Genomic DNA, 23147 nt, shown 5'->3' with positions numbered 1-23147 from the left:
GTTTTCTGGCCAATCTTTGCCAAACGTTTCAGTAAACCAGGGTCTCCGAGTCATCACCATGGACATCATTTTTTTTTCTCTAGTTCTCACGATCAGTAACAACATGACATCATATTGCTGTAATTAGAGTTCCAATAGTATTGGATCAACCATATGGCTTCATCCGTAGCATCAGGAGATTCTTTTCTAATCAGACAAGTTGTGTCTGCGATAGTCTGGAATGACAAACATCTCATCCACAAAGGATTTCCAAAACAGTCATTGTAACTCAGGAGCATTTTACTGAGTTATGACAAGTCATGTTGTGGAAGCTCCCATCCAGCTTTTCCCAAGCATTGGGGATTACATGTGAAAGTAAGCCAGGTAGTATCCTTCTACAACTTATATCCGTATAACATCATGAGGTCCAAAGACACCACGAGCAGAACTTCAGCAGTCATTGCCCTTTCCTTGACAAATGGAATTTCAATGTTTTGCTTAGGTTAGGGATGAGGGTCACAAACTGCAGTGAGCACTGCTCCCCAATTGCCCTGCAACAGTTATTTCCTCGGCTTTGCTCCCTTCCTGTAATGACACTGTAATGACACAGGTAACCTAAAACAAACATATCACTGAATTCTGTCCAGGGGAGGTGCCAGTGGTTATAGTTACTTTAGTGTTTCCACCTCCCACTGTTTTTGTAAAGTTGACTCTCTCTAAACAGGACAGGCATGTCCAGGCACGGCCCAACAAGCTCACAGGGCATTAAGAACTCAAGCCGCACCTCTGCATGGATGTCCAGTTAGATTGCATAATGTGTGGGATTACATCTGCCGCCATTTTGAGGGGTAGACTCTCAAAATGTACCTTAGCAATTTTAATCCAAGCATAACATCTGAGACATGAATTTGGGGATACTTTGTGTCGCCATTCAGAGTTTATGTGGCTTAGATGGTAAGTCCATAGTGGATTGATGAATTTTGGGAGAAAGAAAATACTATCTGAATGTAGCAAGTGGCCTGCTTAAGTAGCACTCACAAGGCAAACCTGATGGAGTGGGAACAAATGGAATGAGACAGAGATGTATAGTGGTTAAGATGACTTGCTTTCTATTACTTACAGTTTTGCTATGTAACAGGAATGTCAGTAGTCATTCAAATGGACAGCCTGTCCATTGATATATAAAATATTTGAAGGCCAGATCTGGGACAGATTAATGGGTATTCAGAGTGTTTTAGAAGCATGTATCTATTATTAAATACTGATAGAAATGCAGCACAATACTGTACGCAGTCTACCCAACCACTGAACTGCCTAATCAGCTGGGGTTAGATAATCACTCAAACTTCTTCGAGGATGAAGAATGATGCGGGGCTAGCATCTTTCTGAAGAGGGTGTGATTACATCTTGTTGGGCAGGTTAAGAAGGGAAAAACTTGGTTAAAGGTAATGATATTGCTCAGGCACACCACATGCGTCTCAACACTAGTAGTCGATGTGCCCACGGTACAGTGTGCCGTTTCCCCATCACTTCTTGTGAATGTGCTTGAAATACCTAGGACCTTAGTGTTGCAGAATTACGTGGGCTTGAATTAGCCTGTTCCCTAGCAGGCCAAACACAGCCTATTATCATATCCTGATTGTAAATATTGTGAACATATAATCAAGAAAACCACAATATGGAAAACCTATAAGATAATTATGACTCTTGGGATATTATGCAAGGAAATACTCTCCTCCCTAAGCTAAACGGTGCATCATAAGAAAAGTATGCTGGGGAGAAAAATGGGCACTTTAACAATGAACTAATACAGACTTTTACTCTCAGCAAGTAGCAGTGGAGTCGGTGTTGCGAGATTTAGGAATCACTACGCAAAGATCTGGCCCAACCAAATATACACAAGAAATGGGCACTCTGCAGCTGGGGTCTAACTAATTGTTTACCCCCACCCCACACCTTCACTTACTGCTAAGACCAAACTGTTCCAAGAGTCGTGCATGTAGAACTCCTTCAGTATTCCATTCTAGGAGATCAAGCTCCAAGACGGGGTAATCAAGCCTTTGACACATACATGGGCCCCAAGCTCACAGGGCATTAAGAACTCAAGCTGGTTCACAGCGTCTTTCTGTAAATCCGACAAGGCTCTACAAGTCAGTTCTAACTGGGCCTCCATTTTGGTTAAAAACCATCACAAATGAAATACTGAATCCTCAGATGAACTGAGCACGATAGGAACACCATTTATTAGAACACATGTGGAGCAACAAAAGTGACAAACATAGGAGAAAAATATGTTGGGAACAAAGCCCAACAGGAGAGAGGAAGACCATCAGCCAGGAATGACTACAAAGTCTTATTTTTTTTTTTTTTTACAGTGGAAGATAATACACCGTTGTATAGCAGTACTATTAAGTCTTTATTGGGTCTCAGTTGAGCTCAGAGTTTGTTGAATGTCTACTAACACTGAGCATGCATAGAATTTGGAGTGTGGAAGGTGGGCAAGTTGGGAAGAGAAGTGGAGAAGAGAAGTGGAGAAGAGAAGTGGAGAAGAGAAGCGGAGAAGAGGCCAGGTGGAAGGAGGTGGAACGATACTCTGGATCGTCCTGTTTTTACTATGAAACATACCTTTTTGAACAATGAAAACTTTGTATTGGCGACGACGTGTTGTGGACAGGACGATCCCCCACATGAGCAGTCAGATCTTTATTAGGGGTTTGGCTGTGTTGCTGGTGCTGTGAAGTTTTGCGGCGTTCAAGTCCGATCGCCGGAACCTTCTATTCATCGTCCTTGGCTTCTTGCTTGTATTCCCCTCCTGATCGCCTCTGAACAACCATGTTTGGGGGATCACTTGGGGGGCCTGGCGCACACAGCAGGAACCATTATTTCATTAGGCGTGCACCTGAGGCCCGATTTCCGCATGACGTTTTGGCTCTGCGTCCTTGTATCGAAGCAACGCTTGGCAATGTGAGCTTGCGCTCGGATGAGGATCTGAGCTCTGTGTAGTCTTGCGCGTGCAGCATGAGCCGTGCATGCGATGTCACGCTTGGATGTCCATGTTTACAAGCAAACTTTCACTTGACAAGTGGTTGCTCTGACACGCATCAATATCCAAGCAACACAACGCTTGGATTTGGTAATAGTCTTCATAGTTGTGACTCGGTGATACGCGCACCCTTACAAATGCTATGTGTCACCGTATTTCACTGTGGTTAGTGTTGTGTTGACTTCTGCACAGTGACACACACACCAAAACAGAAATGATTTCAGTGATATTGTACATGTCACTGTATTTCATTATGGATTGTGTTTGTGTGACTCCTACACAGTGACACACAAAATTGAATTAATTGTACAGTGATATTTTGCACACAAACCACAGCCCACCAGCAGTAATTTTCAGGACACTGGCATTGAAGTGGCAAAATATTTTAGTGCACAATGCAAGTTGTGTAACCTGTATTTATACACTTAAGTCAGGCAGCATTCTATAATTCCACCACCTGTTTTTACTCCTGATCCTGCCTCTTCTGAAGCAGACTGAGAATTACGGAAAGAAGGCTTTGAAGCGTACCTGCATGCCTCGGATGGTGATACTTTTACACATCAGAAAACATTTGCCATTCTTCGGCAGTGTTTGGGATCCAAAGGTCGGAAAATTTTAAAACACATAACTCAAGTACTAGTTCAGTTAGGAGAAGGTGAAGGAGATGGAGGAATTGACGAATATGCTTCTGCCATTAAAACTATGGATTCTAGGTTTAAAGCTTGCAAGAATGTCATTATGGAGAGACATACATTTTACAAAAGAGCTCAAGTATCTGGTGAACCTGTTGCAAGTTTTGTAGGGGAGTTGAGAATACTTGCGGTCACATGCGAGTTTAAGGCTTGTGAAGATGAAATTATACATGATCAACAGAGAGAAAACGAGTAGCAAAAAAGTGCAAGAAACTCTGCTGTCCACCCTGAATTTAACTTTAGAGAAAGTGGTTGAAATTGCCACTAGAATAGAAAACACAACAGTGTATATGTAACAAATGAATATTTTGGATGAAAAATATTCGCAACAGAGTGTGTCGCTCGTGAAAGGGAAAATGAAAAGTAAAGGGAAAGAAAGAGTTGAAACTGCATCTAAAAAAAAAAAAAAAAAAGAGAATTTTTGGAAATTGGAGTATTATAGGTATGGCAGTGTGTCCCATTAAGGCAATGCAAATGTGTGTCCAGCAACAAATAAGAAGTGTTCCAAACATATGAAAAAGGGGCGTGTTGCCAGAGCATGTAGGTCTAAAGGCAAAATTGCACCTGGAAATGTTTTTGGTTTAATCAAGGACGGAACACCTAGTATAGAGGCAACAACCAGTGACTAAGATTAACCCCTTCTGTGCCCAGGACGTAATGGTTACGTCCTGAGGCACAGTGCTGCTGTGCCCAGGACGTAACCATTACGTCCTGTGCACAGAGCCCAGAGGGAGCGCTAGCGCTCCCTCTGTGGGGTTCCCCCCCACCCCCCCCAAGTCAGGGGTGGAAGGGGAAGCCCTTCCCCTCCCACCCCGACCCCCCCAAACCCCCCTGTGACGTCAGCGCGCGAGCTGATTAGTCACAGGGTCTCCCCCATCGCGCTGGAAGCAGAGCTTCCAGCGCGATTGAAAAAGAAATGCTTTTGCATTTCTTTTTCAATCCCATGGGGGAGGCCCCGAGAGGCTTCAAAGGGAAGGAAATGTATTTCCTTCCCTTTGAAGTCTCTCACAGGTTTCAAAAGCCGTAGGCAAGGGTCGCTACGTGGGGGGGGGGGGGGGTGGGGTGGGTGTTCGGGGAGCAAATTTATTTTAGGCAATTTCTGCCCCCCCTGGGGGCAGATTGGTAGATTTTAGGTCAATCTGCCCCAAGGGGGCAGAAACCACTAGGCACTGGGGATTTTTTTTTTGGCGCCAATGTCACGCAGGGGGAGCGACCCCGTTGGCAACGGTCGCTCCGGGGGGGGGGGGGTGGGGGGGGGGGTTCAGGGGGCAAATTTATTTTAGGCCATTTCTGCCCCCAGGCTAGGCAGAAACCTCTTGTTGCCATGGCAAAAAAAAAAATTGTGTTTTTTTTTTTTTGTTTGTTTGGTTTTTTTTAGAGATGGGGAGCGACCCATCAGGCAAGGGTCGCTCCCCTGGGGGGCAAATTGTGTTTAGACCATTTCTGCCCCCCTTGGGGGCAGATTGGTAGATTTTAGGTCAATCTGCCCCAAGGGGGCAGAAACCACTAGGCACCGGGGATTTGTTTTTTGGCGCCAATGTCACGCAGGGGGAGCGACCCCATAGGCAAGGGTCGCTCCGGGGGCGGGGGGGTGGATGTTCGGGGGCAAATTTATTTTAGGCCATTTCTGCCCCCCCTGGGGGCAGATCGGCCTATTATTAGGCCGATCTGCCCCCAGGGGGGGCAGAAACCTCTTGTTGCCAGGGCAAATTTTTTTTTGTGTTTTTTTTTTGTTTGTTTGGTTTTTTTTAGAGATGGGGAGCGACCCATCAGGCAAGGGTCGCTCCCCTGGGGGGCAAATTGTGTTTAGACCATTTCTGCCCCCCTTGGGGGCAGATTGGTCGATTTTAGGTCAATCTGCCCCAAAATTTATTTTAGGCCATTTCTGCCCCCCCTGGGGCCAGATCGGCCTATTATTAGGCCGATCTGCCACCAGGGGGGGGGGGCAGAAACCTCTAGGCGCCAGGGCAAATTTTTTTTGTGTGGTTTTTTTTTTGTGTATGTTTGTTTTTTAGAGATGGGGAGCGACCCATCAGGCAAGGGTCGCTCCCCTGGGGGGCAAACTGTGTTTAGACCATTTCTGCCCCCCTTGGGGGCAGATTGGTCGATTTTAGGTCAATCTGCCCCCAAGGGGGCAGAAACCACTAGGCACCGGGAATTTGTTTTTTGGCGCCAATGTCACGCAGGGGTAGCGACCCCGTAGGCAAGGGTCGCACCTGGGCAGGGGGGTTTGGGGGGGTGGGGGGTCAAATTTATTTTAGGGCATTCCCCCCCCCCCCCCCCCGGGGCCGGCTGAGCTAGAGGCCAAAATCCACAGGTAGGCACTTTGCAAAAAACACCTCTGTTTTCTGTGAAAAAATATGTTGTGTCCACGTTGTGTTTTGGGCCATTTCCTTTTGTGGGCGCTAGGCCTACCCACACAAGTGAGGTACCATTTTTATGGAGAGACTTAGGGGAACGCTGGGTGGAAGGAAATTTGTGGCTCCTCTCAGATTCCAGAACTTTCTGTCACCGAAATGAGAGGAAAAAGTGTTTTTTAGCCAGATTTTGATGTTTGCAAAGGATTCTGGGTAACAGAACCTGGTCAGAGCCCCGCAAATCACCTCATCTTGGATTCCCCTAGGTCTCTAGTTTTCAAAAATGCGCTGGTTTGCTAGGTTTCCCCAGGTGCCGGCTGAGCTAGAGGCCAAAATCCACACGTAGGCACTGTTTTCTATGAAAAAATGTGATGTGTCCACGTTGTGTTTTGGGCCATTTCCTGTTGCGAGCGCTAGGCCTACCCACACAAGTGAGGTATCATTTTTATCGGGAGACATGGGGGAACGCTGGGTGGAAGGAAATTTGTGGCTCCTCTCAGATTGTAGAACTTTCTGCCACAGAAATGTGAGGAACATGTGTTTTTTTAGCCAAATTTTGAGGTTTGCAAAGGATTCTGGGTAACAGAACCTGGTCCGAGCCACACAAGTCACCCCATCTTGGATTCCCCTAGGTCTCTAGTTTTCAGAAATGCACAGGTTTGGTAGGTTTCCCTAGGTGGCGGCTGAGCTACAGGCCAAAATCTACAGGTAGGCACTATGCAAAAAACACCTCTGTTTTCCTTCAAAAATTTGGCTGTGTCCACGTTGCGCTTTGGGGCGTTTCCTGTCGCGGGCGCTAGGCCTACCCACACAAGTGAGGTATCATTTTTATCGGGAGATGTGGGGGAACGCTGGGTGGAAGGAAATTTGTGGCTCCTCTCAGATTCTAGAACTTTCTGCCACAGAAATGTGAGGAACATGTGTTTTTTTTAGCCAAATTTTGAGATTTGCAAAGGATTCTGGGTAAAAGAACCTGGTCCGAGCCACACAAGTCACCCCATCTTGGATTCCCCTAGGTCTCTAGTTTTCAGAAATGCACAGGTTTGGTAGGTTTCCCTAGGTGGCGGCTGAGCTACAGGCCAAAATCTACAGGTAGGCACATCGCAAAAAACACCTCTGTTTTTTTCCAAAATTTAGGATGTGTCCACGTTGCGCTTTGGGGTGTTTCCTGTCGCCGGCGCTACGCCTACCCACGCAAGTGAGGTATCATTTTTATCGGGAGACTTGGGGGAACGCTGGGTGGAAGGAAATTTGTAGCTCCTCTCACATTCCAGAACTTTCTGCCACAGAAATGTGAGGGACATGTGTTTTTGTAGCCAAATTTTGAGGTTTGCAAAGGATTCTGGGTAACAGAACCTGGTCCGAGCCCCACAAGTCACCCCTCCTTGGATTCCCCTAGGTCTCTAGTTTTCAGAAATGCACAGGTTTGGTAGGTTTCCCTAGGTGCCGGCTGAGCTAGAGGCCAAAATCTACAGGTAGGCACTTCGCAAAAAACACCTCTGTTTTTTTCCAAAATTTAGGATGTGTCCACGTTGCGCTTTGGGGTGTTTCCTGTCGCCGGCGCTAGGCCTACCCACGCAAGTGAGGTATCATTTTTATCGGGAGACTTGGGGGAACGCTGGGTGGAAGGAAATTTGTAGCTCCTCTCAGATTCCAGAACTTTCTGCCACAGAAATGTGAGGGACATGTGTTTTTTTAGCCAAATTTTGAGGTTTGCAAAGGATTCTGGGTAACAGAACCTGGTCCGAGCCCCGCAAGTCACCCCTCCTTGGATTCCCCTAGGTCTCTAGTTTTCAGAAATGCACAGGTTTGGTAGGTTTCCCTAGGTGCCGGCTGAGCTAGAGGCCAAAATCTACAGGTAGGGACTTCGCAAAAAACACCTCTGTTTTTTTCCAAAATTTAGGATGTGTCCACTTTGCGCTTTGGGGTGTTTCCTGTCGCCGGCGCTAGGCCTACCCACGCAAGTGAGGTATCATTTTTATCGGGAGACTTGGGGGAACGCTGGGTGGAAGGAAATTTGTAGCTCCTCTCAGATTCCAGAACTTTCTGCCACAAAAATGTGAGGGACATGTGTTTTTTTAGCCAAAGTTTGAGGTTTGCAAAGGATTCTGGGTAACAGAACCTGGTCCGAGCCCCGCAAGTCACCCCTCCTTGGATTCCCCTAGGTCTCTAGTTTTCAGAAATGCACAGGTTTGGTAGGTTTCCCTAGGTGCCGGCTGAGCTAGAGGCCAAAATCTACAGGTAGGCACTTCGCAAAAAACACCTCTGTTTTTTTCCAAAATTTAGGATGTGTCCACGTTGTGCTTTGGGGTGTTTCCTGTCGCCGGCGCTAGGCCTACCCACACAAGTGAGGTATCATTTTTATCGGGAGACTTGGGGGAACGCTGGGTGGAAGGAAATTTGTAGCTCCTCTCAGATTCCAGAACTTTCTGCCACAAAAATGTGAGGTACATGTGTTTTTTTTAGCCAAATTTTGAGGTTTGCAAAGGATTCTGGGTAACAGAACCTGGTCCGAGCCCCGCAAGTCACCCCTCCTTGGATTCCCCTAGGTCTCTAGTTTTCAGAAATGCACAGGTTTGGTAGGTTTCCCTAGGTGCCGGCTGAGCTAGAGGCCAAAATCTACAGGTAGGCACTTCGCAAAAAACACCTCTGTTTTCTTCCAAAAATTTGGATGTGTCCACGTTGCGCTTTGGGGCGTTTCCTGTCGCGGGCGCTAGGCCTACCCACACAAGTGAGGTATCTTTTTTATCGGGAGACTTGGGGGAACATAGATTAGCAAAACAAGTGTTATTGCCCCTTGTCTTTCTCTACATTTTTTCCTTCCAAATATAGGAGAGTGTGTAAAAAAGACATCTATTTGAGAAATGCCCTGTAATTCACATGCTAGTTTTGTCACCCCGGAATTCAGATATGTGCAAATAACCACTGCTCCTCAACACCTTATCTTGTGCCCTTTTTGGAAATACAAAGGTTTTCTTGATAGCAATTTTTTACTCTTTATATTTCAGCAAATGAATTGCTTTATACCCGGTATAGAATGAAAACGCACGTCAGGGTGCAGCTCATTTATTGGCTCTGGGTTCCTTGGGTTCTTGATGAACCTACAAGCCCTATATATCCCCGCAACCAGAGGAGTCCAGCAAACGTAACGGTATATTGCTTTCGATAATCTGACATTGCAGGGAAAAGTTACAGAGTAAAACGTAGAGAAACATTTATGTTTTTTTCACCTCAATTTCAATATTTTTCTTTTTCAGTTGTTATTTTCTGTAGGAAACCCTTGTAGGATCTACACAAATGACCCCTTGCTAAATTCAGAATTATGTCTACTTTTCAGAAATGTTTAGGTTTCTGGGATCCAGCATTGGTTTCATGCCCATTTCGGTCACTGACTGGAAGGAGGCTGAAAGCACAAAAAACTGCAAAAATGGGGTATGTCCCAGTAAAATGCCAAAATTGTGTTGAAAAATTGGGTTTTCTGACTCAAGTCTGCCTGTTCCTGAAAGCTGGGAAGCTGCTGAGTTTAGCACCGCAAACCCTTTGTTGATGCCATTTTCAGGGGAAAAACCACAAGCCTTTTTCTGCAGCCACTTTTTCCATTTTTTTTTTTAAAAAAACGAAATTTTCACTGTATTTTGGCCAATTTCTTGGCCTCCTTCAAGGGAACCCACAAAGTCCGGGTACCTCTAGAATCCCTAGGATGTTGGAAAAAAAGGACGCAAATTTGGCTTGGTTAGCTTATGTGGACAAAAAGTTATGAGGGCCTAAGCGCGAACTGCCCCAAATAGGCAAAAAAAGGCCCGGCACAGGAGGGGGAAAAGGCCTGGCAGCGAAGGGGTTAAAGCTTGACCGTCATTGATGTATGTGAAACACAGGAAGAGAATGTATGTGGCATAACATCTAACAAAGTCAAGAGACCTACTTATTAATGGGAGGTGCGTGAGTGATGGCTGATTCAGGCTCACCATTCACCTTGCTAAGTGAAAAAAATTGAGGAATGTTTTAATCACATTTGCCTTAAGGATTATTGCATTAAACCTGTAGGCTATGGTGGAAAACCAAGAGAAGTTGTCGGGGGAACATGAAGCAGAATTCAATTTTCAAGGCACTATTACGAAAGGTGCGGTGTATGTTGCTAAGGATGACACTTGTTTATTAGGTTGGAATGATCAAAAGAGTTTAGGAATTTCGCTTGATCCTAACAATCCTGCACAGGTGATTTTAAGTAAGGATTATAAGCCTGTGTTTTCCATTAAATATAATACAAGGGAAGATGAGTTTTCGGATGTGTTCCAGGAGGGCCTGGGGGAAATTCAAAGGTTTTTCTCATAAGATCAAGTTGAGGGATGATGCTACTCCAAAAATACAGAGGGTGCGTAGAGTTCCTTTAGCTTTAAGAGAGGAGTTAAGGAAGGAGCTTGACAAACAGTGTCGACAAGGAGTGATAGAAAGAATTGAATCGTCTGATTGGGTTGCTCCCATTGTTATAGCTCGTAAGGCAAATGGATCCATTTGCATGTGTGTGGACTTGCATGATTTGAACAGGCAAATTTTGGTTGACCGCCATTTCTTACCAAATATTACTGAGATGTTGTCCACCATGAAGGACGCCAATAAATTCAGTTTGTTGGATATGGCTTCTGCATACCATCAGATCAATCTACATCCAGAGTCTAGGTATCTAACTGCATTCACTACACCGGAGGGTTTATTTCAATTTAAACATATGCCATTTGGATTGGCTTCTGCCTCTGCTGTGTTCCAAAGGGTGGTGGATAATTTGTTCAACAATATTGAGGGAATTGTGACAGTCCAGGATGTCTTTATTTTTGGGAAGAATCAGAATCAACATGAGAGGTTGAGACAAGCGTTATACATTTTAAAGGAAAAAGGGGTCACTCTCAGTGTGAAGAAATGCAAATTTAATTTGTCGTGTATAGATCATTTGGGGTACAGTATGTCAAAGCATGGGGTAGAACCTAAGGTTAGCTTTGTTAAGGTAATTGAGGATTTCCAGTCTCCTAAAAACAAGGATCAAGTAAGGTCTTTTATGGGGCTAGTGGAATTCTATAGTAGATGTATTCCTAACTGTGCTGAGAAGTCATTTAATATGAGGAATCTGTTAAAGAAAAATGTTAGGTTTGAATGGGGTTTAAATTGTGTACAAGAATTCCAATTAATAAAGGATGAAGTAGCTCAGGCGATTCTGTTAAAACCATTTGACCCAAAGGATGAGACCATAATTATGACAGATGCCAGACAAAGGGGCTTAGGTGCGGTTTTATTGCAATGAAAACTGGGTAAGGATGAAGTAACTGCATTTGCCTCTCACAGTCTGAAAGGTGCAGAATCTACCTACTTGACAATAGAAAGAGAAGCACTTGCGTGCTGGTGGGATATCATGCATTTTAAGACTTACTTGTGGGGCAAGCATTTTACAGTTTGGATGGATCACAAACCCTTAGTACAGTTATTTTCTACAAAAGGAGGGGCGCATACTTTCACTAGACTGGCCAAGTGGCAATATAGATTGCAAGCGTATGATTATCACATTGAGATGTATCTGGAGCTAGAAACTTGCTAGCAGATTGTCTTTCTCGGCTTCCCAGTGAAAATAAGAACAGTGAAGATGAATTAGGATCAAGTGAGGATGATGTTGTAGTATGCTCTGTTGAAAGTTGTCTGGAAGGAGTGGTGACGGAAGATGAGCAGAAGGTTGTGTGTGATGCAGATGAACAGGTGTGTGAGATTAAACATTGTTTATCACAAGGATGGACGAAGTTGAAATATAAGGAGAATATAAGTGAGGCTTACAAGCAGATTTTGAATATGGGTTAGTACTCATGGTTTTTTACAGCCGATGGCTTGAACTCAAGTTTGTGAAGGTTCCTAATAATACTAAGGTTATTGAGTTCCTGGATTCAGTGTTTGATAAGGAAGGAATACCAGATGAAATTTTGACAGATAATGGTTGTCAGTTTGTGTCAGATCAATTTGCTAACAATGTGGCACTCATGGGCATCAAGCACACAGACTTCATTGTGTCATCCTAGAAGCAATGGTTTGGTGGAACGATTCAATAGAGTTGTCAAGGATAATGTACAGTTAGCTAAGGCAAGTGGTTTGAATTGCAAATTGAAGCTCAAGAAATTGTTGTGGGCTATGCGAACAACTCCCAACACGGATACAAAGATTTCCCTGTTTGTGTTGCCAAGGAGCAAAGTTCCTGCAACTGCGTTAGCAAGACAGTGGATGGGTGAGTTTGTCCTTAACAGAGAATTGGTGGGTGAAATAAGGGTGCAAACTCAAAGTAGGTATTTTGAGGAGCCGAGAAAGACAATTTCTGTAAAGGAGGGGGGTTATGTGAAGGTTAAAAGTGTCCAGAAAATTCAGAAAGGGCAGTCAAAGTTTTTCTCACCTAAATTGGTTGTAAGAGTGTTTAGAAATGCCGTTAAATTGGATGATGGAAAGTGGTGGAACAAAGAAAAGTTGTCAATTGCTCGGGAAATGCACTGCAATAGCAAAGGGAGAACAAATGGAAGCAACAATCTTGACAAGGAAGAGGAGTCAAAAGTATTTCCAAGAAAAAGGACATGGCGAGAAAGTATGAAGATTATGTACTTAATGTACCCAGGAAAAGTTAATGTATATCTTCTGTTATGTGATTGAGTATTATGGAAATATTTATTGGGTGTAAATATTGGTATTAATTTAGTTATGGGTTTGCAGTATTGTGGATGTTTATTAATTTATTTTAATTGTTTTTGGGTTAAGGGGAAAGACGTGTTGGGTCTCAGTTGAGCTCAGAGTTTGTTGAATGTCAACAAACACTGAGCGTGCATAGACTTTGGAAAGTTTGTGAGTGTGGAAGGCGGGTGGTTGGGAGAGGAGCCGAGAAGAGAAGCGGACAAGAGGCCAGGTGGAAGAAGGTGTAACGATACTCTGGATCGCCCTGTTTTTACTAATAAAAACGTACGTTTTTGAACCGTGAAAACTTTGTAGTCTGCCATAGGTGTCCCACTTTATAGCAGTCAGGCCATACAGCACCTCAATGAGCAATCCCTGTCACAGAAGCGGAATATCAAAAGCTAACTAGACGCATATTGTGACAGTTTTATTTCCCCGTTTTAAAACGTATAAGTTTTTGATAATGGATAAACAAACTCACCAATTTAGGGTTAAGGCCCTGATAAGCATTAAGTTCTACAAGTGAAGTCAAACAGAACAGACCAGTTGCTATCTTAATATACCCGCTGCATCCTAGCATAATGATGTCTGTCTCCCGCATGGATCTGTTCATGGACTTAGATTAAGAACACTCATCCAAGGCAGACAAAAATGTTACACTTGACACCAGTTCTACAAATCAATTAAAGCAGTGGTCTCCAAACACTTTAATGCCGCACCCCCCCCAGTTGAAAGTAAAAATCATTGGGTCCCCCTCAGAATTTTTCACAATTATTTTATAAAGATGGCAATGTTGAAATATATCTAGACCTATTTAAACATTGCAGTTAAGTACTGTTACCTTTTTTTAAAAAATGCAATAACATGCTTCTGCTGAAAACAAAGGCCTGTTATCTGTATAATGCTTCTTTTGGCTAGAGTCTGGCACCTCCTTCCCCTCCCCCCCCCCCCCCCCACACCCCCGGGATCACTTGAGGCCCCCCAGTTTGAAAACCTCTGGATAAAATGAAAAGGTGTCTCAGGAAATACGTTTATGAATCTACAGTCTACTCATCTGAATGAGAACTTCTGTGAATGTGTTCAGTTATTTTACTTAACCTAACCATTTCAGGTTATTAAATTAGGAGTCAGAGCAGTGGCAGCTGGTTAACTACAACAGTGGGGTGGGCACACGCAAATACTCATGCCCATCCACGAGCACACATAGGCACATCTATTAATTTACAAGCACACAAGTGTTCACATACTCACATCATCCCATTCATTCTCATGCACCACAAGCACACATACTCAAACCATTTCTTTAGTCACATGCATACACATACTCAAACCCACCTACTCATTCACAAGCACATGCATGCGCACATACTCACACCCACCCAGTCAAATGGATGGAAATGCATTGTACACAGCCATTAACAAGCACATGTGCAAATACGCATACATTCATAAATGTACAGACCCATCGAACATTCAATTGAGGGATGTGGCAAAGGCAGGACCAGTGGCTGGAAGGAGGAAGAAGTGGCACAGGAAGGAGCTGGAGGCTTCAGGAGGGGAGGACGTAACGGAAGATCCCACCACCTCATCTCAATGGCTAGCCTTGTCAAAGAACAAACAGTGATAGGAGGACTTCTCTAATTCTTCACAGTCTGCGGTGGGGTCAGTGAGACTTGCTCATCTCACGAGTTGAGAATGGGTAGTGTGAGACATCACTGACAGACAGTCAGCACTGGGTACTTCAAGGTTTAAGCATCATAGGCACTCAGTGACACTCCCATGCACCAACAGGGGGAGGATCCTCACAGGGCTTTGCTGGACTGTCAACATCAGGGCTCTGATATCTTCAGGCCAGCAAGCCTTGCCTCAGGCTGCAAACGTCTGCACATTTGTGCATGTAAAATGCCTGGCTGCCTTACCCTGACATGATGGAAAGGCGGTGGTTGCAGAGCTGCCACTGAGACAGAGGGGGCAATCCAGCAAAACGTTGTCTACATAAATGTTTGACCTCTGATGTAGTCTATGTTTTTGTGCCGTGCATTGTGTTTATGCCTTATGTTAACCAAAAACACTAATGGTTTTAAAGTAGAAATTGCACTGACACGTTTTAAATAATGTGCATTCATTTATATTGTAGAGTTTGACATAGGTGGTGTTTGAATTAAATCAAGTGTTTGCAAGATTTAAATGATTTGTTATAATTTAGGCCTTGGACTAAACAGAATATATTGAAATAATTTTTAATGATTAATGAATTGGAGATGCGTGCAAAAATTAAAGAAATGTACTTCCCTATTATATTTAATGAAATATATTAACAGAGTTCTTTTTTGTTTTAAAAAGAATGTAACATGCATATTATTTAAGCATTAATGACATTGAGTTTATAAATTTGCATATTAAAAGTCAGTTTATTAAAATATATTAATTAAATGTATTTGGCCTAAATGAGGCTTGTCAATGTTGTAATTCATGACTCTGCAGGAAATGCGGATTCATTTTTTCATAATCTGAGATTTCTTTTAGATTTTGTTCACATGAGAAGACTAGTGTTGGTAATAGGCCCTATTGTTTAGGTGGAAAGAAGATATAACAGTGTCCTTGGAATCAGAACATCTTGAGCAGATTGACTGCAGAATTATACAAATGTTTCCATCCTGTGTGGAACTACATGGATGGATGAGGTTTCCATGACCAGACCTGGGAATGGAAGTAAATGTTTCAACCTGGAGTCATGTGATTGATTATTATTGGATGATGCCCCTTCAAAATAATGTGGACGGCTTATGAACTTTGATATATCATTGATCAGTTGGACTTTGGTGAGTTCTTCAGAGATTCTTCCAGATTCCAGATGAGAAGCTGAACCCTTCTTCCTGTATGCTGAGCCCCTTTGAGAGGTATATTCCTCTCTGCACGCCCCTTTGAGACTTAAAGCGGTTTATCCTAACCCCTTTCAGAAGACTCTTGAGAAAGCTTTTGACATGCTGACACTTTTCCTTTTTACCTAGTTTTTGCCCACTTTAGTTGGTATTCTTTTGCCCGAGGTTTACTTTTTCCAAATTATTCCTGCGCTTTTTGTCTTTTGCACACATGCGTTTAGCTCCAAACATGCTACCCCTTAACATGGTAGGGTTTTCCCTTGTATCCAACTACATTATGATTCAGCTAAACTGAATTGACTGATTGCTAATTCTGAGCAAAACTTAATTTTTGTGTGTCAGATATTTCTTTTGATTTGTTTTGTTATTCTTGAATGCTTAGCTTTATTGATGTTAATCTGTTTAAACTTACTTTGTCACCTTGGACAACCCTTGGTGATTATGTATCTTTATAATTTGGTCTTGTGATTTCGCTACATGACTTTGAGCTTAAGTTTGTAATAAACCCCCTAACTTTATTTGTGACTGAAAGTTTCCTTCCGTGGCCACAGTGGTCATGGTGTGTAATTGAATTGAATTGTATTGAAATTGTGTTATTGGTTCTACCACACCCTGTCGCAGAGTCCAAAGATTCATCCACCTAGTAGACCATTGATTCCTGCTAAGGATGAAAATGCTACAGCACCTCCAAGCCAAACCCAATTACGATCCAAAATGTCATGGAAAATGTTTAGTGGGATCAAGGTTGGTAAAATTAGTTTGTTGCATGGCTTTTGATTGACTTTATTTATAACATCAGTTTTGCATTTTCAAATAGGTGAATCAGTATACTTCCTAATAAACATAGCTAACCTTATCATAAAAGTAGTTCACTGGTGGTGATTGTAGTGGTTGTCCAGCAGTCACACTAAAGTCATGAACTGAGGAATATGGTGTGAGAACTGGGGATTGGCACACCATTAGCCAAAAATAAATACTGCATATGAGTAACCATGAATGTTCTCAAAATGGTGGTGTGTGAACAGAAGAGTTTAAGAGTGTTTACTTTAGGGTGACTTGCAAAGTATGACAAACAGTAAGTGACATGCAACACCACCACAACAGTGATCTCAAGATGGGAGGGCATGTGCACTGGGAATCTAAGCAAAGATAAACTTATCAATGGATGTGATTTACTGGTGGTTATAAGGGTGGGTACCCAGTGGTCACACTAAAGCTATAGTGTGAGGTTGGTACTCTGTGAATGTGTGAAAAATATTGTTAACTTTAGAGAGGGTTGCAAAGTAATAGAGAAGGTGGTTGTTACTACTGCCATCATCTGACGATAATAGTGTGAGCTACAGGTTTCTGAGCAGTGATTATCTCAGGAAGGTGATGTGTCAATTTGAGCATTGCTTACCTCAGGGATGGGTGCAGCAAATAAGTGATGGAGGGTGCTTGAGTGCCATACTCCAAGCACAATCTTAAGTGGTGAGAAATGAACAAGCAAGAGGTAGTGGGGTGGGGCGAGGGGCGGAATTGACATATGATTTTAGTCTTTTACTTGAGCAATCACATTTTCAACTCTGATTCCATCTAAATAATCTAATCAGACGTCCGTATTAAACATTTAGGAGGACTAAACCGAACATCCCATTTTCTCTTGTGATGATCTAAGACTTCTGACAAGCTGTGCATGGTTCCCTTTCCCTCACCTATCTCTGACATCTGAAAAAGACAGCCAGATAAGACTGTGAGAGAAGAGCACGCATTAGCAGTAACTCCTTCATAAACTATGTGATATCCCTGTGGGTCTCTTGACCGAGGTGAGCCCGAGGACAACACAGCTCTGTGACAGCAGGCGTTCACCCGTCCTTAATTACACTGTCATGTGGGTAATAGGGATTTAGAAACATACAGTAATGCAGGTCAGACAAATGTAGTTTCTAAGAACAATCCAGCCAGTAAAAGAATGTGCAAGAGACAGCATCAATCATGAGGTGCAGAAGCTAAAGGAGAATTCGAAGGCATCCTCAGGGTGTCTCTGTAGCAATCCCAGTCAGGCTAAGACAGGCAGAGGAAGGTGAATACAGTCTGCAGCAAAAGCTCAGCCAGCATACGAAACCACATCACCAACCACCCTCGAAGCGCCCTGTCAAAATTAAGACATTAGAGAAAGAAATTCAGCAGAAAAGGGTCTACGCTGCACAGGTCAAACACGAGGAACACATCTTGCATAGCAGGACCAGTTGCAGCGTGAACATCCATGCTGCACCTCAGGGGGGTTGTCACGGAAAGCACAGGCCACTGTACACTTTACAACCGTGTATTTCTACTCAAAGAGGAGAACAACAGTCACAGGATTATCAGTCATAGGCCTTTTATTGTCTGGCATTAGCCGAGACATCATGATTTTACTAAAATGATAAGTATAATATATGCACGTACGGAGGATGCGTTCAAGCCAGACCACTTCAACCATTGTTTTGTTATTGTGTCATTCACATCCTTCGTCTGCCCACTCCTGTATACAGCACGGGGCAATGCTTCAGCCCAATTCAACCATTAGCTAACTTTGTTGTGATTTATGGCATTTCACAAGGAGCACATTCACACACAAAGTAGTTGTTTAAGTACAAATATGACAATGTGCGCGTTATGAGACCAAAAATATTGTTTTGCTTTTAATTAATGTTTTTTTATGTTGATGAGGGCCCAATAACTTCCCCAAAGACTTTAGTGTTGTTTTGTCACAGTTTTTTAAAGACAAAAGTAAAGGCTGCCGCCCAACAACAGACCTATCGGCTCTGGCAATGTTTGCCTACAGGCTACTTCAAAGACCAAGAGAGAATGAGGTGGGCTTCGTTTTAAGTTGTGATTTTCTTGTTCAGCACTGCATACCCCAACTCTGCAGCATCTTTACTCTGTGGGCATGGGCACCAATTCACCGAAATGCCAGGGGTAGCGAAGTGACATCACATAACCACCCTTTGACTCAATGACATCACAGGATGGATAATATAATAACACAGGTTGCTAATACAAATAAATGTCTATTTGGTATACCACCTACATTTTGAAGAGGATGATATAATTCACAGAAACATTACACAGGATACAAATCTTGTTTAACAAAGTGTATTTTTGATTTCATCTTTTCTTTAAATTTACGAAACTGTACATTACACTCATATTTATTTCGGATTGTCCCAGCTCCCGGCTGGAACTACTGAAAGTAAATGGTGCATATCACAGCACTGTTTACCTTCTGTCCTTGACATTGTGTTGGCACCTCTGAGGCCAGGGGTCACCAAGGCAATAGCAGGGGCCACAGGGGGTAAGCTAAAGGTCGCAGCTGCCACCCCTAAATGACGTCCATGGCTGTGGGAGACTCCGAGAACAGATTAAAGATTGTTTTTTTTTTTTTTTTTTTCAAAAGGCTCAATGATTATTGGAAGTGAGTTGGGAATGTACCATAATATTAATTTAGGTTTAAAAAAAAAAATCACAAATGGCACACTTACAACGAGGCACATTAACATCATAAAAACAGTGAATGCATGAAAGATACCAAATTCAGATCAGAAAATCAGCGTCTGCAAATACAAAATTTGTCTTGCTCTTGGAATCCTATACATTTTATTTGACCAGTGGTTATAGCGCTTGAAGCAGGAAACTCCCTTCGCAAATAAGTAACTGCCCTTAATGAAATTTGCAAATGAAGATGACCATTCTATTTCTAAAATACTCACTCTATAGACGTATCCCCTAGTTTTCGAGAAGTCTAAATATGTTGCAAAATAATGCAAAGTAAAATGTAAATAATTCACAGGTTTAGCATAAAAGTCAGCACAACCACCTGTGAATGACTAACTATAGGATGAAAAAGGAATATCGTTGGAGGCAAAAACATCTTCTGTAATAATGGGAGATTTCTAATGAGAAACAACGTCATAACAACAACTAGTGCATAAACACTTATGTTGACCTATCAGTGCAAAAATGATATTTTTACTCCCGGTGCAAATATCAGTTTAATACTAGTGCAGAACTGTCCAACATTTTAGCAAGTTGCGTGAAAAGGCGTCAAATTACTCAAACGCTCTTGAAGTGAGAGTCAGAAACACACAACTCCTTACCTGCCGAGAAAGTTAACTGGATCTGCTCCTCTATGATCTCAAGCGCGATGAAGTCATGCTTCTCATTGAAGCGCCCATTGTAGAGCAGCAGGGCATTCCTCTCTCTGGTGGCAAACCTGCAACCACAAGAACACGTGCACATCAGGCGCGAGGCAGCGCACAGGGAAACCTTCACCTCTACGCGGGGCCTTGTCAGACTAACGCGTTCGGTTAAATGCTCTCTGCTGACATTAGTGTGTGGGCGGGCGGTAAATGTACGTGAGGGCCTCCCTGTGGGGTGCAGAGTAGGGGGTTGTGGGGAGTAGACTGAGCGAAGGGGAGCCCTGGTACTGGCAGGGGGAAGCTTTGTATGCTGCCTCTGCCTAAAAAGAAAGCAGGGAAAGAGGCCTGTATGCTGCTGCAGCCAAAGCAGTATGGGAGTTTTCCGGCTGGAAATGCCGCCCAGTAAAATCAGGTTCAGTGTTTCAACACCCAGGAGAACTGGCGACTCAGAATCAGGCTGGTAATCAGGGCCTACGCGGAGTAATAATAACACCTGATATCTGCAGCATTAGGAAAGGGCAACACTTTGAGAGCAAGTACTATTTATTAAAACAAGTAATTATTATTGTTATCATTACTGAAACCAAATTAGCATGACAATAGGCACATGCACCCAAACTCTAGAACAAGAATGTCAACGATATATTGCATCAAAATGGACATTTATTATTAGGTTCATCCATTTTAATATGAAAAGTTATGTTCGTGCCCGAAGGGAAATAACACATCCCTTCCATCCCGGAGGACGCAACCTCTAACAGGATGCTCAGCAGTACCAACAACAAACCCTTCTGCTAAACCTGAGAGCACTAGGCACTGGCACAGGTCAGAACCTCAATGTCTTCAGAGCTGGTGGCCTCCGAGGCCAGAACACCGTCATGAAGCCAGAGGGGCCAAGCACTGACAGAAGGATCGGAGCCCCACAGTCACAGCCCCGCTAGCCATGCTGCGGGTCAGAACATTGATGACAAAAGATAATGTCCGACATAAATACTGTGCCCTAAATATCTTTCAAAACTATTATTAAATTGGGTGTAGGTTTTCTATGTGCCCTAAATAGTAGAGCAAGACATTTCATCTGTTGCAGTAGTTTTGTAAATTACTATATTGTGTTTGTTTTTCTGTGGAAATTAGATAAAACGTTCCTTTGATATCCACTTGACTGGCCTCGTTATTTGCACGAAGAGTCTTTCACTGTAAAAGTTAACCAGTCACCTTTCTAGTACTGATAGTTTATAAGCAGATATTAAACCGAGACTAACAAAGGGAAAGTATTGCCAAGATAGTATTACTGTACCCATTGGATGGACTGGGGCATCATGAAATATACTTACTTATTTAATACATTTGAATGAGGGTGGTAATAATCATTCCTCCTTCTTGGTCATAAACATGATTTATTTAATTATTTATGCTAATTCATGCAACACAGTGTTTTCAGAATAGTAACTCAGTCGTGGCTCACAGGGGTGAAAAGGGGCAGGGCGGCACGTGGGGGGGGAGTTAAATATATAAAATTAAAAAGTAGTAAAAAAAATTCAAAAAATTAAACTTACCTGCCACGCTGCTCCTCTCTCCCCTCAGCAGGCACCGATTCCCAGCCTGCCCTGCAGCTAATCCTAACATTGCATGAAAGGATCGTTGGGATTGGCTGGAGCACCCAAGCTAGCCTGGCTGATGAAGGGTGAAACCCTGAAACCAGTCCTAGGATGCTTGTTTCTAGTGCAGTGAGAACTTGGCTTGGCAGTTCGGGCTGGACTGTTCCCATGAGGAACAGGGTCAAGACTGATTTGCATATGGCTGGTACCAAACTGTGGTGGCATGGTGAGCAAAAGAACAAAGGATTAAACCCAGATCTGTGACTGGGGGTGAGTGTTTGCATTGTTCAGCACTCCGTCCATCATCCTTTTGTGTTGCTAAAGTTGCCCTAAGTGGGAAGGGTATGCCCAGACGTGGGTCTCTTGCTCACTGTGCCACTGGATTCAAGCTAGCTTGGCTGATGAAGAGTGAAACCCTGAAACCAGTTCCAGGATGCTTGTTTCCAGTCCAGTGAGGACTTGGCTTGGCAGTTCGGCCTGGACAAGACAGATTTGCTTATAGCTGGGTCCAAACTGGGGTGGCATGGTGAGAAAAAGAACAATGGATTAAACCCAGATCTGTGACTGGGGGTGAGTGTTTGCATTGTTCAGCACTCCGTCCATCATCCTTTTGTGTTGCTGGGAACCGGTGCCTGCTTTCTCCAGCCCGGCAACACAGTGCCGCATTGGAGAGAGCACAGCGCGCAGGCATATTTATCTGGCCCGAGACAGCCAGCCAAAAACACATGCGCACTAAGGGGAGTGCGCAGAGCACTCTTCCTCGTCCCCGTAATCCCCCAGTGCTCAGCCCCCTAATAAACATAGTTTATTATCCTTTTGTCGTTAAAGGTTTGCAGATGTTGCTGTGGCAGGGGAGGAGAGTATGGGGGTGGGTGGGAGATGCTCCTCCGCCACAGCAGAGGAGCCATCACTGTAGTAACTTAAAAAGGGTAGCAAGAGCCCAGAAAAAAAACAAAGATATTACTACTACTTTTAGGTCTGAGGTCTTACATTTCGCAGTGCCTCCGAGCAATGATTTTTCTTCACATCCATATAATATACAACGTGCAGCTTTTATAATAGGGAGAGGTAGTTTTAAAGGACAAAGTGGAGAGAGGGAAAATACAAAACTGAATACAATTTCTTTAAAATGCCTGGAAATACAGACACACACACACAATACTTTGTGTGCACATCTCTTCTTGTTTTCTTCTGAGTGAATCAAAACTGCTTCACTCAAAAGTAGCCCAAACGTCTACACTATTGTTACACTCACTATTAACATTTTGGAGTTAGAGGAAATAGTGTTAATAAACGCATTCCTGCATTAACCGTTAAGACAACAAAAGTAACCTTTGTATTTTGCAAAAGATTTGGGGTCCTTTTATGTCAATGTGGGTTAACAGGGCACATTGCAAAGATAATACTGCAACAGAATGCACCACACAACGCCACATAATTTGCACATTCTCGCTGGATAATTTAATCAGCCATGCGGCATAATTTTGTCTTCCACTACTGCATCATTACAATGACATCATTGTACCAGTAGTAAGGGCAGCATTTTTGTCATGGGTCTCCCATTTTGTCCTGCCTGAATTTACTAGCTCTGTGACTCTGCCCTGTATCACAGCTAAAAAGTATTAAATCTCCTGTGCTTTCCCTCCAAAACATGTACTGTGCACTGGATTACCGTATTTAGTTTGTTTAACTTTCCTGTAAGCCCATAGTAAACGGGACGGTAAAGTCATCCACGGCATGGAGGAGAAA

At 43.3% G+C, this 23147-nt stretch overlaps 1 protein-coding gene across 3 annotated transcripts in view; it reads right to left on the bottom strand.

The window, feature by feature from the left end:
* Positions 1-23147, bottom strand: part of CELSR1 (cadherin EGF LAG seven-pass G-type receptor 1) — a 393160-nt gene that overhangs the window by 184321 nt on the left and 185692 nt on the right. For all 3 annotated transcript variants that reach the window (XM_069229728.1, XM_069229729.1, XM_069229730.1), the window contains exon 4: positions 19759-19874. In XM_069229728.1, the coding sequence (XP_069085829.1) occupies positions 19759-19874 (116 nt within the window). The remainder of the gene's footprint in view (positions 1-19758; positions 19875-23147) is intronic.

Source organism: Pleurodeles waltl, chromosome 4_1 (genome assembly GCF_031143425.1).
Source record: "Pleurodeles waltl isolate 20211129_DDA chromosome 4_1, aPleWal1.hap1.20221129, whole genome shotgun sequence".
In the NCBI taxonomy this organism is placed as follows: Eukaryota; Metazoa; Chordata; class Amphibia; order Caudata; family Salamandridae; genus Pleurodeles; species Pleurodeles waltl.
Note: the sequence above shows the minus strand (reverse complement) of the source record. Positions and strands in the feature narration are given on the sequence as shown.